The sequence below is a fragment of the Phacochoerus africanus genome, chromosome 11, assembly GCF_016906955.1.
Source record: "Phacochoerus africanus isolate WHEZ1 chromosome 11, ROS_Pafr_v1, whole genome shotgun sequence".
NCBI classification, from domain to species: Eukaryota; Metazoa; Chordata; class Mammalia; order Artiodactyla; family Suidae; genus Phacochoerus; species Phacochoerus africanus.
In genome coordinates, this window is record NC_062554.1 from 113,711,551 (window position 1) to 113,725,609 (window position 14,059).

At 40.1% G+C, this 14,059-nt stretch overlaps 1 protein-coding gene across 6 annotated transcripts in view; it reads left to right on the plus strand.

Moving 5' to 3' along the window:
* The window catches only part of DNM3 (dynamin 3), a 542,059-nt gene that overhangs the window by 167,351 nt on the left and 360,649 nt on the right, over positions 1-14,059 (plus strand). For all 6 annotated transcript variants that reach the window (XM_047751932.1, XM_047751935.1, XM_047751934.1 and 3 more), the window contains exons 9-10: positions 1,227-1,294; positions 4,598-4,736. In XM_047751932.1, the coding sequence (XP_047607888.1) occupies positions 1,227-1,294; positions 4,598-4,736 (207 nt within the window). The remainder of the gene's footprint in view (positions 1-1,226; positions 1,295-4,597; positions 4,737-14,059) is intronic.

Consider the following 14,059-nt stretch of genomic DNA (forward strand, 5'->3'; position numbering starts at 1 on the left):
GTGTAGGAGGCTGATGGGTAAATAGACAGTTTCATTAAAATGTGCTGATATATAAAGTGATAAACTTCAGTACAGGGTGCTATGGAAACACAGCCCGTGAACATGAATCCCAGCCCAACAGTGTAAGAGAGCCTGGCTCCTGAGCTCAGTTAAGAAGGATGAACAGCTGGTTAAGCAGGAAAGGTGGGTGGGGGTTGGGGGCAAGATTGTTCCAGACAGAAATGGAGGAATAGTAAAGGCTGAGAGGTGGAGGCACAGGATGTGGATAGGGAACTAAAGTGATTCCTAAAGTGTGAGGGGGACAATGGACATGCAGAGGCTGGAGGGGCCAAATCTCAGAAGTCAGCGACTGAACCAAATTTTCTCTTGATGTCCCTTCTAGTTCTAAGTTCTGTGGCACTTTGATTCTACTTCCAAATAAATTTAAGTTACCTAGGACTTCTGGGAAACTTTTATACAGTAATCTATCCTGTATTGGATTGGCAAAATATTATTAATTTCCTCTTATAAAGAGGCTTTGCACTCAGATGGTTAAAATGTCCAGGGAGAAAAGATAACCATTGTTTTTTTTTGTCCTTTTAGGGCCGCACCCGCGGCATATGGAGGTTCCCAGGCCAGGGGTCCAATCGGAGCTACAGCTGCCAGCCTACGCCACAGCCACAGCAACGCCAGATCTGAACCATGTCTGCGACCTACACCACAGCTGACAGCAACACCGGATCCTTAACCCACTGAGCGAGGCCTCAGGGTTGATCAAACCCTCAACCTCAGGGTTCCTAATCGGATTCATTTCCGCTGTGCCACAATGGGAACTCTGAGATAACCATTGTTAATCTCAGCATAGCTGCACTGCTATTGTACATTGGGTGACACTGTTATTTGTGTGTTTGTTTGGAAATACCTTTACTACATTCAGCAAAAGAATGAAGAATTATATATTTCACATGAATGGCCAGCTTTGTGTCCAGAAGGCATCCTTTATGCATAGCACTCCTTATCTGTAATAGAGTTAAAATCCATTGCAGTAAAACTCCCAGAAATCCCTAATGTTCTGTGTTGCCTTGACTTTATGTAAACTGATGTTTTGACCATCTGGGTTTAGGTTAGGAAAGACATGAGTATCCATTTATTAATGATAGAGTCACGTTATTCTCATTCTTTAATATTCAACAATATTATTATTCAAAAGAATTGTGTCATAACTGTGGTTCATTTTACATCTGCAGATGGAGTTCAATGAGAAAGAATTACGAAGAGAAATAAGCTATGCAATCAAAAACATACATGGTATCAGGCAAGTGCTTCACATTTTCCTTGTCTTCAGTTCAAGATACTAAAAAAAAATTAATGTTTATAAATGGCTAGTCAAGTAGCCTTTTCATCATCTGAGCAGAGTAGAGTATTGAAGTTTGGTGAGAAATAGGAAATTCTCATTTGGGTTCAGCGGTAATTTCTAGTATGGTTATACTCCAGTCTTTTTTAGTTAAGCAACAAAAACCCTTTCTGCGCTCACAACACTGTGCTCTGAAAAATAGGAGATTTACTGATGAGCAGAACCTTGTTCTTCAGGGCTGTACATTTTAGGGATGGAGGCCAGATTTGCTCGTAAGTGATATAACTGATCATTACTTACCCAGAGACAGGACAGATTAATTTTGACCGGATTTATGAAGCAAGGTTGGGAAAGATTAATGAAGGTGGTTACAATAGAGTCAAACCTTGCCTGTTTAGAGAACAAGAATGATTTTAACAGGCTTAGGTGCCTGTGTGTATACACATGGGGTTGGGGGTGGGTGGTAGGAGGCAATGTAATGAGATGTGAGAGGATGGAGATTGTTGAGGCTGCAGCAGAAAAGAAGGGGTTGAAAGTGTAGGGATTACTGTGAGCCAAGGCATGGAGGTGGCAAAGGGCAACATGTATTCATTGAGCAGGGAACCATGTGTTTGGACTGGAGTTAGGAATGAAGATAGGGGGGCAGAGGGATGTGAAGCTGGGAGTAGAACTTTTGCCTAAATTCACCTGTGTGTAAAGTGGGATGATTCTTAAAAGAACTGGTATAAGAAAGTAAATGAATTTAAAGCACACATTTCTTGACTTCATGTCCAATGTAATGGAGCATAGGTTAAATTGAGGTGTCCTGAATTCAAGGTAAGAAGACTTAGGCTGCCTACTTCATGATATCTCACATGAAGGAGGGATCCCCAGTCTATTGGCTGGTTGTATCTCAGCTTCTGCCTCAGGGCCAACTCTACACTGTTTTGGAACAGAGGCAGATACAGCAAAGATGGACACTGAGTATGCATGTGATAGTGATTTTCCAAAGGAGTTATTCCATTTTCCAAAGGAGTTATTTCAAACTTTAGAAAGTCTGCTTGACAAGCCTCAAATAAAATAGGTAAATATGCATTCAGAAAGTAAAAAGGAGAAAACATCTACAACTACATCTGAAGCTTTTTTCTTAACTGTCGTCAGGTTTCCAAGTTCCCTCTCCCTCAAATCTAGAACACATTTGATATAGAAACTATGTCTTGCTCTTTAGCTGGGCAGAGCTAGTATTCCAACATGTCAATCTGATAAATGCAGTGGAACCAAATCACATTTTTTGAGGGGATCATAGAGTATTTTAATTTAACCCAAACAGTACTTTTACTTGGCTTTTACAACTCCTTACCAGTAACATTTTTGTCGAATATAACTGCAAAATCCCCATAATTCAGGACTGTAGATTTCAGATTTATGTGCACACTAACAGAAGAGGTTTGTTGTTACTATTATTCTGGAGTTAATTTGCCTACAAGATGATAAGATGTGCACAATGTCCTCTATAAGACCTACTAATAGTGTGATTATTTAAGCCCTTAAATACACTTAATTTGAAAAGTTTTGTTCCCAGTTGATTCGGTTAGATATTTGAATAATAGAAACCATCTTTACTCACTCACAGAGGACCTGGTGATCCTTCTTTGTTTTGCTAACACTGAGTGCCAGTGATGATCAAAGGATCCCTCCTTGTGGGGAAAGCAAAGATAAGTGCAATAATGACTCTTCCTACTACTGTAGTAATAGGTTTAAAATATGTGCCCAGACCACTGCAGTGCAAAATAGGATGTTGGAGTTTGGGGAAGGAAGACCTTGTCAGTGGCAGCACTGGAGAAGGCAAGCTATAGGAAGTGGTTGCTTTTGATCCAGTCTTTGAAGCACAGGTGGAATTTGGACAGACTGAAATTGTGGGAAAAGGTGAAATGAATATCATAGATGAAGGAGACACAAAATATGAGGCTGAATATGTTTGTGGAAAGGCAAATGGCCTGGTTTGGCTGAAACATAGCCTGCATGAAAGGAAAGAAGAAAATAACTACAAAGGAAGACAGGGGAAATTTTTTAATGCCTGACAAAACAAACTTCTTTCCCCAAAGAGGTACCATGAAATTGAATGTTGAAGGAGGAGAAGGTAATCAGATGAGGGGGAGTGAGGAGAGTCTAGAAGGGGGAGGATCAACTACCAGTACCTGGAGCCTGCATGACTTTGGGCATGGCACACATCAGGCGTCAGGGTCCCTCTTATTACAGCTGTTTCTCCATTGACCTTTTGTTTAAATGTGAGTAGTCACTTTTCACTCTTTATGAAACACATACGCACATATACACCTGCTTTCCTGAGCTCATGCACAGCAGCAGAAAAGCATTGTTATGATACCAGTTTGAATTAATTCCAGCAAAATGAAAAGATGCTTGATTTTTGTTATCATTTGTTGTTATTATAAATTCACAGTTTAGGCCTTCTGGCTCCCAAGCTGGTTCTACTCAAATGCCTTATTTTTCCTCCAGAACACTAGGGGCTCAAACTGGGAACCACTGAGCTCACTAGAGTATAGCTCTCCTGGAAAGAACAGATTGTTTAGTCCAGGAAGACTGCTATGTCAGTGTTCAAAAAGTGAGAATCATTTCCTACCTCAGGAAAGTCAAGAGAGGATTGCTTTTGGAATACTTTAAAAATGGAAATGTAAAGATAGGATACCATTTCTATTGTAGCATTCCTTTTTATTGCTGTGGAACACTGAGCTGAGACAAATGACAAATATTAGTTAGACGTTACAATCTGGACTTGAAAGCATTTTAGGAATTGGTTTTAGGTAATGGTAATTGTCTGTAAATGTATTAAAGATAATATTACAAATGATACTGTGGATATGATAAAAAAAAAAACTTTGTAACTTTTAAACAAGTGTATATGTGGAGTTCCCACTGTAGCTCATTGGGTTAAGAATCTGACTCATATCTATGAGGATGTGGGTTTGATCCCTGGCCTCACACAGTGGGTTAAGGATTCGGTGTTGCCTCAAGCTGGGGTATAGCTTGCAGGCATGGCTTGGATCCTGTGTTGCTGTGGTGTGAGCCGGCAGCTGCAGCTCTGATTCGACACCTAGCCTGGGAATGTCCGTGTGCCACAGGTGCGGCCATAAAAAGAAAAAAAAAAGTAAATAGGGTATTATATGCTTACTTTAAGTAGCATGCTAGTTAAAACATTTGTCAAAAGAGTATTGAATATCATTCAGTTTAAAATATCTAACATGCTGCTTTTTTTCTTATACTTAGGACAGGGTTGTTTACTCCAGACATGGCATTTGAAGCAATAGTCAAAAAACAAATTGTAAAGCTGAAAGGGCCTTCCCTGAAGAGTGTAGATCTGGTAATACAAGAATTAATCAACACTGTCAAGAAGTGTACCAAAAAAGTAAGTTTGAGTTACATAACTTTCCAACCAGTAACTACGTGGCTTCCCCATCTTTCCGACCCTGCCTCTCTTTCCCTGACCCCCTACTTTGTCACAGAAGGTTGTGTGTTTGCTCAAGAGGAAGGTAGGGAGAAGTACTCAGTGGGAATTGCTTTCATGATAGATGGGCATGTTGACTTTAACAACCCATTCCAAATAGGGTTACTTAAACCAGAAAGCATATAGAGTATATTTGAATCAGCTACTTGCATCACTGTTGTCTTAATCAGGTAAACGTCACTTTAGAACAATTAGGTGACTGCTCTAAGTCAGTTTTGCCGAAGGTGCACAGATGGGAGTAATTGATGGGGAAAGGGAATCATTGATACCGAATGTATTGAAAGGTAATTCTTTTCATTTTTAAATGAATTCCACTTGAACCTGGATGTTCTGAGAAGGGGTGTGGTAGTGAAGAGCCCAGGGTTTGAGGTCTGGTTATCTAGATCCAAATCCTGGCTCCACTGTTTACTTGCTGCATGACCTGAGTATCATGCTTAATCTTTATAGTCTTGTTAATGTCTCTGTGGAAACGGGCATAGTAGTAATAATTATAATAATAATATCACTGCAGTGAAGATTAAACAGGATGTTGTCTGAAACCGATGGGGCACTTAACGCATTGATTAACCACAGTAAGGGCTCAGTAAATGGTTAATTTCTCAGTGGCTACAGTAGCACTCAGTATTTTCCGTCTTGTAGTATGTATTGACTCTATGATGGAGAGCAGTGGGGGAGAGACTTCTCAATCTGGGGGCTCTTCACTGAGGAGCATGGAGGAATTGTACTGGATTCCATCCATTCCGTAGGGACACGAAAGGGGTGCCCTGTATTGGAAAATATAAAAAGAGAATTAGTGAGGATGTTAGGATAGGGTAGGCCTCTCCTTGTGACAGTTAACATTGTTACTTTGATCATTTTTTGAAAATAGGTATACTTTTAACTTTGTTAGCTTTGTTACGCTTCCCTTTCTGTGTGGCTTCTATGAGTGACCTCCCTGAAAAACTGGTGGTAAGAAAGACAATGAGAGACACAGAGCTAGAAATGAGTATGAATTTTGTTTCCTAGTTACCTGGCAGAAAAACTCAGATACAGAAAAGATGTAAGTACTGAAAGAGGAGAGCAGGTAAAAATTAGGAATTTAGGATTGTTAGTGCTAAAAGAAAAATGAGTTAAACAGAACTAGCTTGGGGACCAGAAGTGGCTCTAGAGCTTCAGACCCCTTTTCTAGACCTCTTAACTATTCCTTATTCCTTAAAGTCCAATTTTCTCTTCTCTAAGATAGGGAAAGCCATAGGTGTTAAGGAACTGAGGAAAGGTGAAAAAATGCAGAGGGAAGAAAAAAAATCTCTCTGCCAGATCTTCATTTGGAGCCTTGAAGCCATTTAATAATATTTCACATCCCCGCTGTCCTTGCCGGTACCTCAAAATGCAACCAGTCTCATCATCTCTGTAGTATTGGCCTCCTTATATCTGACTTGCTGAATTAACCGATAATTGCATTCTCTCCTTAAACACAGGGACTGGCCCCCTGAGCACACAGATGTCTCCTTTAGCTTCTCTTTACGTTGTCCATGCACTCCTGTTCCCACCTGTTAAACTTTTTCCCAATGGCCCATGGTGTTGTGGTTGTCCCCAAACCTGATTAGCCAGTTGTACTTATTATTTTAATTATGTAGTTTAAATGAAGAGTAAATAAATTGACCCACTAAGGAAAGACTTTGAATTTTGTTCCTATAAAAACTCAGCTTGGAAATGATTTGGTAAATGTTTGCTGCAAAGCTTTGCCTAGGTGTGGGTAGAACAAGGTTAAAAGGATGTGGGGGGCATTATAAAGATCTAGATGGGCTCTGCATTCAGAATATTTCCCAAGTGTCTTCAGGTTTCCCCTCTACTTTAAAGAAAGCAAAACTGGAAATCATAGATGAAGGATGTGGTTTATGTAAGACAGAAGACACATAACTACAGTCAGCAGATCCATATGCAGAGAACAGGCCTTGGCCTTACATCAAAAGATTGGCACATGTGTGTACATTTATGTTTTAAGTTATATAAAGTGTTTATGGTATGTATGAATCATTTTTTTTTATCATTTCCCATTGTAGCCAACTTACTGGAAAACCAACAGTCGGTCCTGATGGCATGGGATGAGACAACTTGTTCCCGGACTTTTTGGCTTTTATTCTTTGCTCTCCACTCTTTGAACCTCCCTTTCCATTAAGCTCTCTAGATCAGTGGTGGTTGTATATTTGTACTGTCTTCTCAAAAACATTTTATGTGTTGCCCTGAGTAAAACCCAGCTTTCTCCTTGAGATTATTGTTTATCCTGGAGCTCCCTTCACTGAAGGATATTTATTTGGCCCAAACTCAAAGAACCTAAGGTCCTGGATCAGGCATGGCCTACTTCTCCCTTTGTGGCTTCCAGACATTATTTGTTCACCTTCCTATAAAAGTCTCCTTTAAGGGCCAGGTATTACTAGCTCTGCTACCCTTTTCCCTTCTATTCACTGTCACCATCAAGTCCTGTTGACTCCTTGCATTCATCAAGGTAGTTAGAACATGGCTTACATTTTTCTCTCCATCCTAAATTCACTTTCAACTTGGGTGACTTCAGCAGTGGCTTATTTTTTTTTGTCTTTTTTTTTTTTTTTTTTCTTTTTAGGGCCACACCCACGGCATATGGAGATTCCTAGGCTAGGGGTCAATTGGAGCTATAGCCTCTGGTCTATACCACAGCCATAGCAACACCAGATCCGAGCTGCGTCTGTGACCTATACCACAGTCACGGCAATGCCAGATCCTTAGCCCGCTGAGCACGGCCCGGAATCAAACCTGCGTCCTCATGGATGCTGGTCAGATTTGTTTCTGCTGAGCCATGATGGGAACTCCTTGTTTTTTGGAGATCTTTGATTCCAGTGTTTCTCTATTCATTCCACACTAGCATCACACTTCCATGACTTTTTCTGGTCCTTGTCATTGTGGAAAAATATTCTACAAAGAGATTCTTCAGAAATTTCAAACTCAAAATCTAGGATTTTGAGAATACTGATTATCCCCTTCTACCCGCTTTAAGGTTTTAAATCTGTTGGAAAATTAGTAGAAAAGCTTAAAAAAATTGAAATTTAGTCTCCACTTTGCTGCTGATAAATCTAGATTGGAAGACATGGCTGGGTCTTGCTGCTGAAGTGGGAGCCCCCTGTTAGTTCTTCTCCAGCAATAGACCTCAGAGCCCACGGTGGTGGGGAGTGAGATGTGCACCCAGAAGCAACTCAGCATGTTTTGGCTTATTCACGTCGAGGAGCCTCTATAGTGAGAGTCTCATGTGAGCAGTGACATGGTGTGCCCACCCCACGTGGCAGAGAGCTGTGGGCCAACACCACCTGACCTATCAGCAGGCCATCTTTTATCTTTTCTCTTTTTTCTTTCCTGCAAGGTGGACAAAATAACCAGAGCTTCTCTCATAGTACTTTCTCAAGAGGGCAGAAATATTGGTGGAATTTCCTACTTTGTGAATGAGGCGTGAAGGATGTTGGGGAGAAGGAAGGGAGAGAGCAGTTCTTCCCTGTACCTAAAATTCTGCCACAGGCTCCTACCCTTTCAACTCTCTCTCACTCCTATAACCAGTCATTAAACTCAAAGAGACCTTTAGACCTTTGGCTTCTGTTTTGTTTTGTTTTGTTTTCTAGCTACCTGTTTCTTCCTGATTTTATTATCTTTTCTGACCATTGTATCAGTCTGGGCCCATCCAGAAGAGAGAAACCACACAGGAGTTTGAACAGGGAACACTTACTATAAAAAAAAAAGTATTAACTGTAACAGGAATTTAGAGAAATGAGGGATTGACTAGTAAGTTAAGAGCATGACTGATTATAGGGATAGAAGCTGTAAGGAGCAGGTGCTACGGAACATCCAGGGAAGAGGGCCCTGCCCAGGGCTAAGATTGGACTTCCTTGAGGAGGGCTTTCTGAATCACAGGAAAGTTGCTGGAGTGTTAGGCTGTTGAACATGCTGGAAGTCCGACTGCTCTCTGGAACATGCTGGGAGAGAAAAAGCTGTCCTCAGGGAGGTGTCTCACAGGAGGCACTCTGCTACCAACTGTTCAAGGTGGAAGTAGGGGTGTGGACTGGGGGACTGTGGCTGCCTTGCACTGCAGGAGCCTGCTCCAGCCTACTTTTTCCTTCTGCAGCACCTCTCCTGACAAAGCTTCCCATGGTGCCAGCCAGCAAATGAATACTACTTAAAGGGTCCAGAATTATTTTCACAGAGCGGGCAAGAAGGTTGAATTTGCAGCTGAGAGGCATCACACTGACAAACCAGTACATTTACCTTTAACTTTCTGATCTATTACTTAATTCCACTTAGATTAACTTTGCCACCCATTGAAGCTCTAAGCCTGGTCAAATTTGTTCTTTGTCTTTATGCCCCTATCCCCCACATTGCTGAAGAGCTTGGAGATAATCGCCTGTCTGTGTGGATTAGTGCCACAGTCTATCCAGTCTTCAGCATTACATTAGTTAGTAACTTCCAGTGATCGCCACAATAGTGAGGTTAAACTTTTAACACTCCAAGATGCTTTGCTTATCACTTTCAGTAATGATTTCACAGAGAAGATAGGGGCTACAAATGGGAATGTTGATTTCTAACCCCCAAATTTACCTGTATTCCCAGCCATGCTCCTCCTTTTCTCTGTCTCTGTGGAGGTATTAGTCTCGACCAAGGCTGGGCTTCTATCTGTCCTCTCGCATCCTTAAGGAACTTACTCTTTGGATTCTTCTGTTTTCTGAATCATCACTTTCTCCATCACATTTGAAAATAAATCAATATATAAATAAATTTATGTCTCTCAACTTAAAAGTAACAAAATCATGTCCTCTGCCTTATTCCTCTCCTTTTCTCCATGGCCAACCTTCTTGGGGAAAAAAGTAGTTTATGCTTGCTATATCTATACTTTCTCACCTCCAGTTAACTCCTTAACCCTCTGAAAGTTGGCTTCCATCCACCACTCTATGGAAATAACTTTGGCAAATGTTAACCAGAGACTTGATTGCCAGATCGAGTGGACACTCTTATTCCCCTTGCTGTATTCCACTCCCATTTTGAAGCTGATACCCTTGTCTCTTGGGTTCTCATCCATCTTTATCATGATTCTTCCTTCATCTCTTTCAAGAGTTTATCCACCTTTGCCTGCTTCTAAATACCCAAGTCCTGCAGAATTTGCTCCTGGATTTTCTTCCCTTCTCTTTCCCTTTCCCTTGGCAGATTGTATCTCCCATAGTTCAGCTACCACTTAAATCATTGCCGATTTTCACATCTGTACCCCCAGCCCAAGCCTCTTAATTGAAACTGTCTGCAGTCTACTGCAGCTACTTTCTTTTCTTATTTAAGGCCCTAAACAGTTTTTTCTTCTCAAACTAAATTACTCCAGTGGCCTCTTAAGTGATCTTACTACTTCTAGTTTGGTCATCTTCAAATTCATCCTCCTCACTGTTGTCAAAATGGCCCTTCTAAAATATGTGCACATATTTTGCCTGTCCCCTCAAAATTATTCCAGGGCTCCTTATATCTTAAGAAAGTTAAAATCATTCACAATTATGTTTAGTTTCACCATCTGATCCCTGAATCCAGCTACATCTGTTGTCACTTTTTGCTTGCTTTAGCCATTCTAAATGATTTGCGCTATTCACAAAAATTTTTGGCGCCTTTAACATTTGCACATGTGATTTTGTTTGTTTAGAAAATCTCCTTTCCCCTCTGTTCTTTACCTGCTGTAACCCTTCGATTTTTAAGATACAGCTCAATCATTATTTTTCCTGCAGGGCCTTGGTGAGCCATTTCCTGGTCTCCATGCTCACTCCCTTCTCAGTGCTTTAATTGTTGCCCTGTATTTACTCCTATCATAGCAATTATGATACTGCATTACAATTTGCAATTTATTTGTTTAGGAGAATGCCTCCTCTTGCTGATTTATCTTTGTATCCTAGACACCTAACACAATAACTAACTCTACATAAGAGACATTCTAGGAATTCCCTTCGTGGCTCAGGGATTAATGAAACCAACTAGGATCCATAAGGATGGAGGTTTGATCCCTGGCCTCGCTCAGTGGGTTAAGGATCTGGCATTGTGGTGAGCTGTGGTATAGGTCTCAGTCAAAGCTTGGATTCTGCATTGCAGTGGCTGTGGTGTAGGCTGGCAGCTGCAGCTCCGATTCGAGTCCTAGTCTGGAAACCTCCATATGCCACGAGTGTGGCCCTAAAAATACCAAAAAAGAAAAAAAAAGAGATTCTATAAATGGTTATTAACAATTTTAGATGTTCTGTAGTTATCCTGATACTAAAGAAATCTGTACTTGGTTTAAAAAGAATATTTTAGTCACTCCTTTTAAAATGATAAAGTTTGGACAGATTTTCTTTCAAATATCTATACTCTTCCTTATTCTGCAGTTTGGTGTTCTTGACTTTTGGCCTTACTCTCTTTTCCACTTCTTTTCCTTTAAAACAGGTCTAATTAAAGTCTTCTGCAAAGAAAAATAATCCTAATTAAAGTTGAGTATGCCAAGACTTAATTACTTGACCACTTTTGAAGATGAGCCATAGATAAGCTGACCATATAATTTATTGTCCAATACAGGAAATGACTGAGGTTGAAAGGGGGAGTGATTGATACTTTCACTGGAGTGATATGCCCAGGCAATCTGAAATGTATAGTTACTCTCACTGTACTGTGAATATATGTATAGAAAGAACTTAAACCAGTATTTTCATTTACAGTTCTTCCTGTTGAATTTCTTATGTGTAAAATATTTAACCTTTTTTCTTAAGCCACATAAATAAACATCAGTGAAAAACACAGGATTTTGTGTGTGTTCATATAACAAAGCTAACCTAGGGGAATACACTTTTTGGGTGTTTTCTCACTGTTGTCTCTGGGGCACTGGAGGACAAGACAGGGATATTCGAGTTTTATGAGCCATTTGGCTTCACTCCAGGGACATCTCAACTGTGGAATTTTTCTGGTGGGCATCATCTTTCAGCTGCTTTTCTCTACCTCCTCTTATCCAGAACTTCATTGCAGGGTCTTGAACAGCTTTGCAGGAAGCACTGAAAGGAACATCTTGTTTTTTTTAAACCACAGTTTAGCAACTGTGCCATTTATTGGACTCTTGGGAAGTTGCATTCTCGGATCACCATCATACCAATTAATTGATTTTTTTCCCCCCTGCTTAGAAAAAAGAAAAAGTTTTTGCAAGGAAACAAAAGAGATATGTTAGTTGTCTCTTAGAAGTATTGGGGAAGATTTTTCATTAAAAAGTGCTGTTAGAAGAAGTGCTGAATTTTGTGACATGTTAGGTAAGTAGCTATCTGGCCCTGAGTACACATAACTCGGTGAGTGAATCCAAAGACCTCATCATGGTTTTCAAGGCCCTGCATGATCTTTTCATCTCTCAACTCCTCCCGTCTCCTTCCCCACAGTTCACTCCAGCTACACTGGTTTCCTCGTTTCTTCAACAGTTCAGGGAGATGTGATGGCAAAAGCCTTTGCATTTCTCATTCTCAGTGTTGGAAATGCTCTCCCTCAAGATAGCTACATGGGTCGCATCCTAGCTCCTTTTAGGTCTCTTCTCAAATGCCTCATAATCAGAGTCTTCCTCTGACTTTTCTGTCTGTAATTGTACATGCCTCTCTTTGAGCACACACACACCATTCATCTACTAAACTTTTTCTTTGCAGCATATATGACCACATAATTTACACCATATATGTCTTTTGTTTTTGTTACTGTTATTGGACAGTAAAGGGACTTAGAGAACGTAAACTCTGGCAAAGTAGGGACTTGGTTTGTTAAGCTCATCCCTCTGTTCACAACCCCTAAGCGGCCAGGTTTTCAATAATAACTTTTGAATGAATAATTTAAAAGATATATATATGAATCATATTTCACTGATATGTCAGGTGTTGATCAGTTTGGGTAAAGTAGCCACTTGAGTACCTTCCACGAAAGTTCGTAGGTTGAAGTAGAATAGCTGGAAAGCATCAGGCTCAAGTAGAATTTTCTTTTAGGTCTGGATATTTCTGCTCTGGTTTTCACTCTGTACATAAAGACTTGGATTTCACTTCCTCTAATGCTGGCTGTCCAGTCAAACACTCTGTGCTGTGCTTTGCATACAGCAGATGTCTCCTGTAATGGGCCAAGTACTCGGGTTTCAAATCCAGCTGAGTATTAAAGTTTGAATCATTTATTGGGTTTTATATGAAAATCAGTCCTGGGACTTGACTGTTATGAGATAGGAATCTCACCCTTTAATTTCACAATTCTCTAAAAGATTAGTGATCTTTGCAATTAATTCTTAGTTTATAATTTACCCTGGCCCCTGCCTTTCCTCTTACCGTCTGTATGATTTTTCTTGTTCAGTTTTAAGCGCTCAATAATATGTCTACCAGAGATAAGTGTGGAAAGAATAGCAATGAAAACCTGATTATTGTCTTCAGATATTGTTTTGACCCAACACCAACCCCACCCTGCCCTCCTGGCTGGATGTTTTCTGAATTACTTAGACTATGGCTCTTCTGACTGCCTTTCAGCTTTATTTCACTCAAGGTTGGCCATTTAATTCCTTAGCATCTGCTTAATACCGGTAGCATTCTCTTCATTTCTCTGTTTAGAAGAAATGATGAGATCAGATATGTGATGGAGAACATAATAACTTCCCATATATGTTCTATCACAGACCTCACCATTTCTCTGTCATCTGTAGAAAACATTTAAGGTTTGGGATTTTTCCACTTGGAGAAGGAGGAATACCGCATTTCTTTCTCTCTGAGTACTTTACCCAGGGCCACCTGGATGGGATCTGACACTCTTCCCCTTTTTACCAAATTTACTTGGATCTTCCTTGGCTTACTATCTGCCACTCCTAAAGTATAGAATCCTGTGTAGCACTGGGAATTATATCTAGTCACTTACGATGGAGCATGATAGTGTGAGAAAAAAGAATGTATATATGTATGTGTGACTGGGTTACCTTGGTGTATGGTAGAAAATTGACAGAACACTGTAAGCCAGCTATAATAAAAAAAATCAGTATATATTAAAAAAACAAAAAACAAAACAAATCATTAAAAAGAAAAAAACAGAATTTTCCCAGTTACTCTTGTGCAGTTTCTTGATCTCTTAATACTAGAATTGTTGCTCATCTTTGATCACTTTTGTAAATGTGGATAGTTCTGTTTTTTCTTTTTTCGTAACAAATGTCTTGTGCCAAAATAGGTATTAACTTATGCTACATA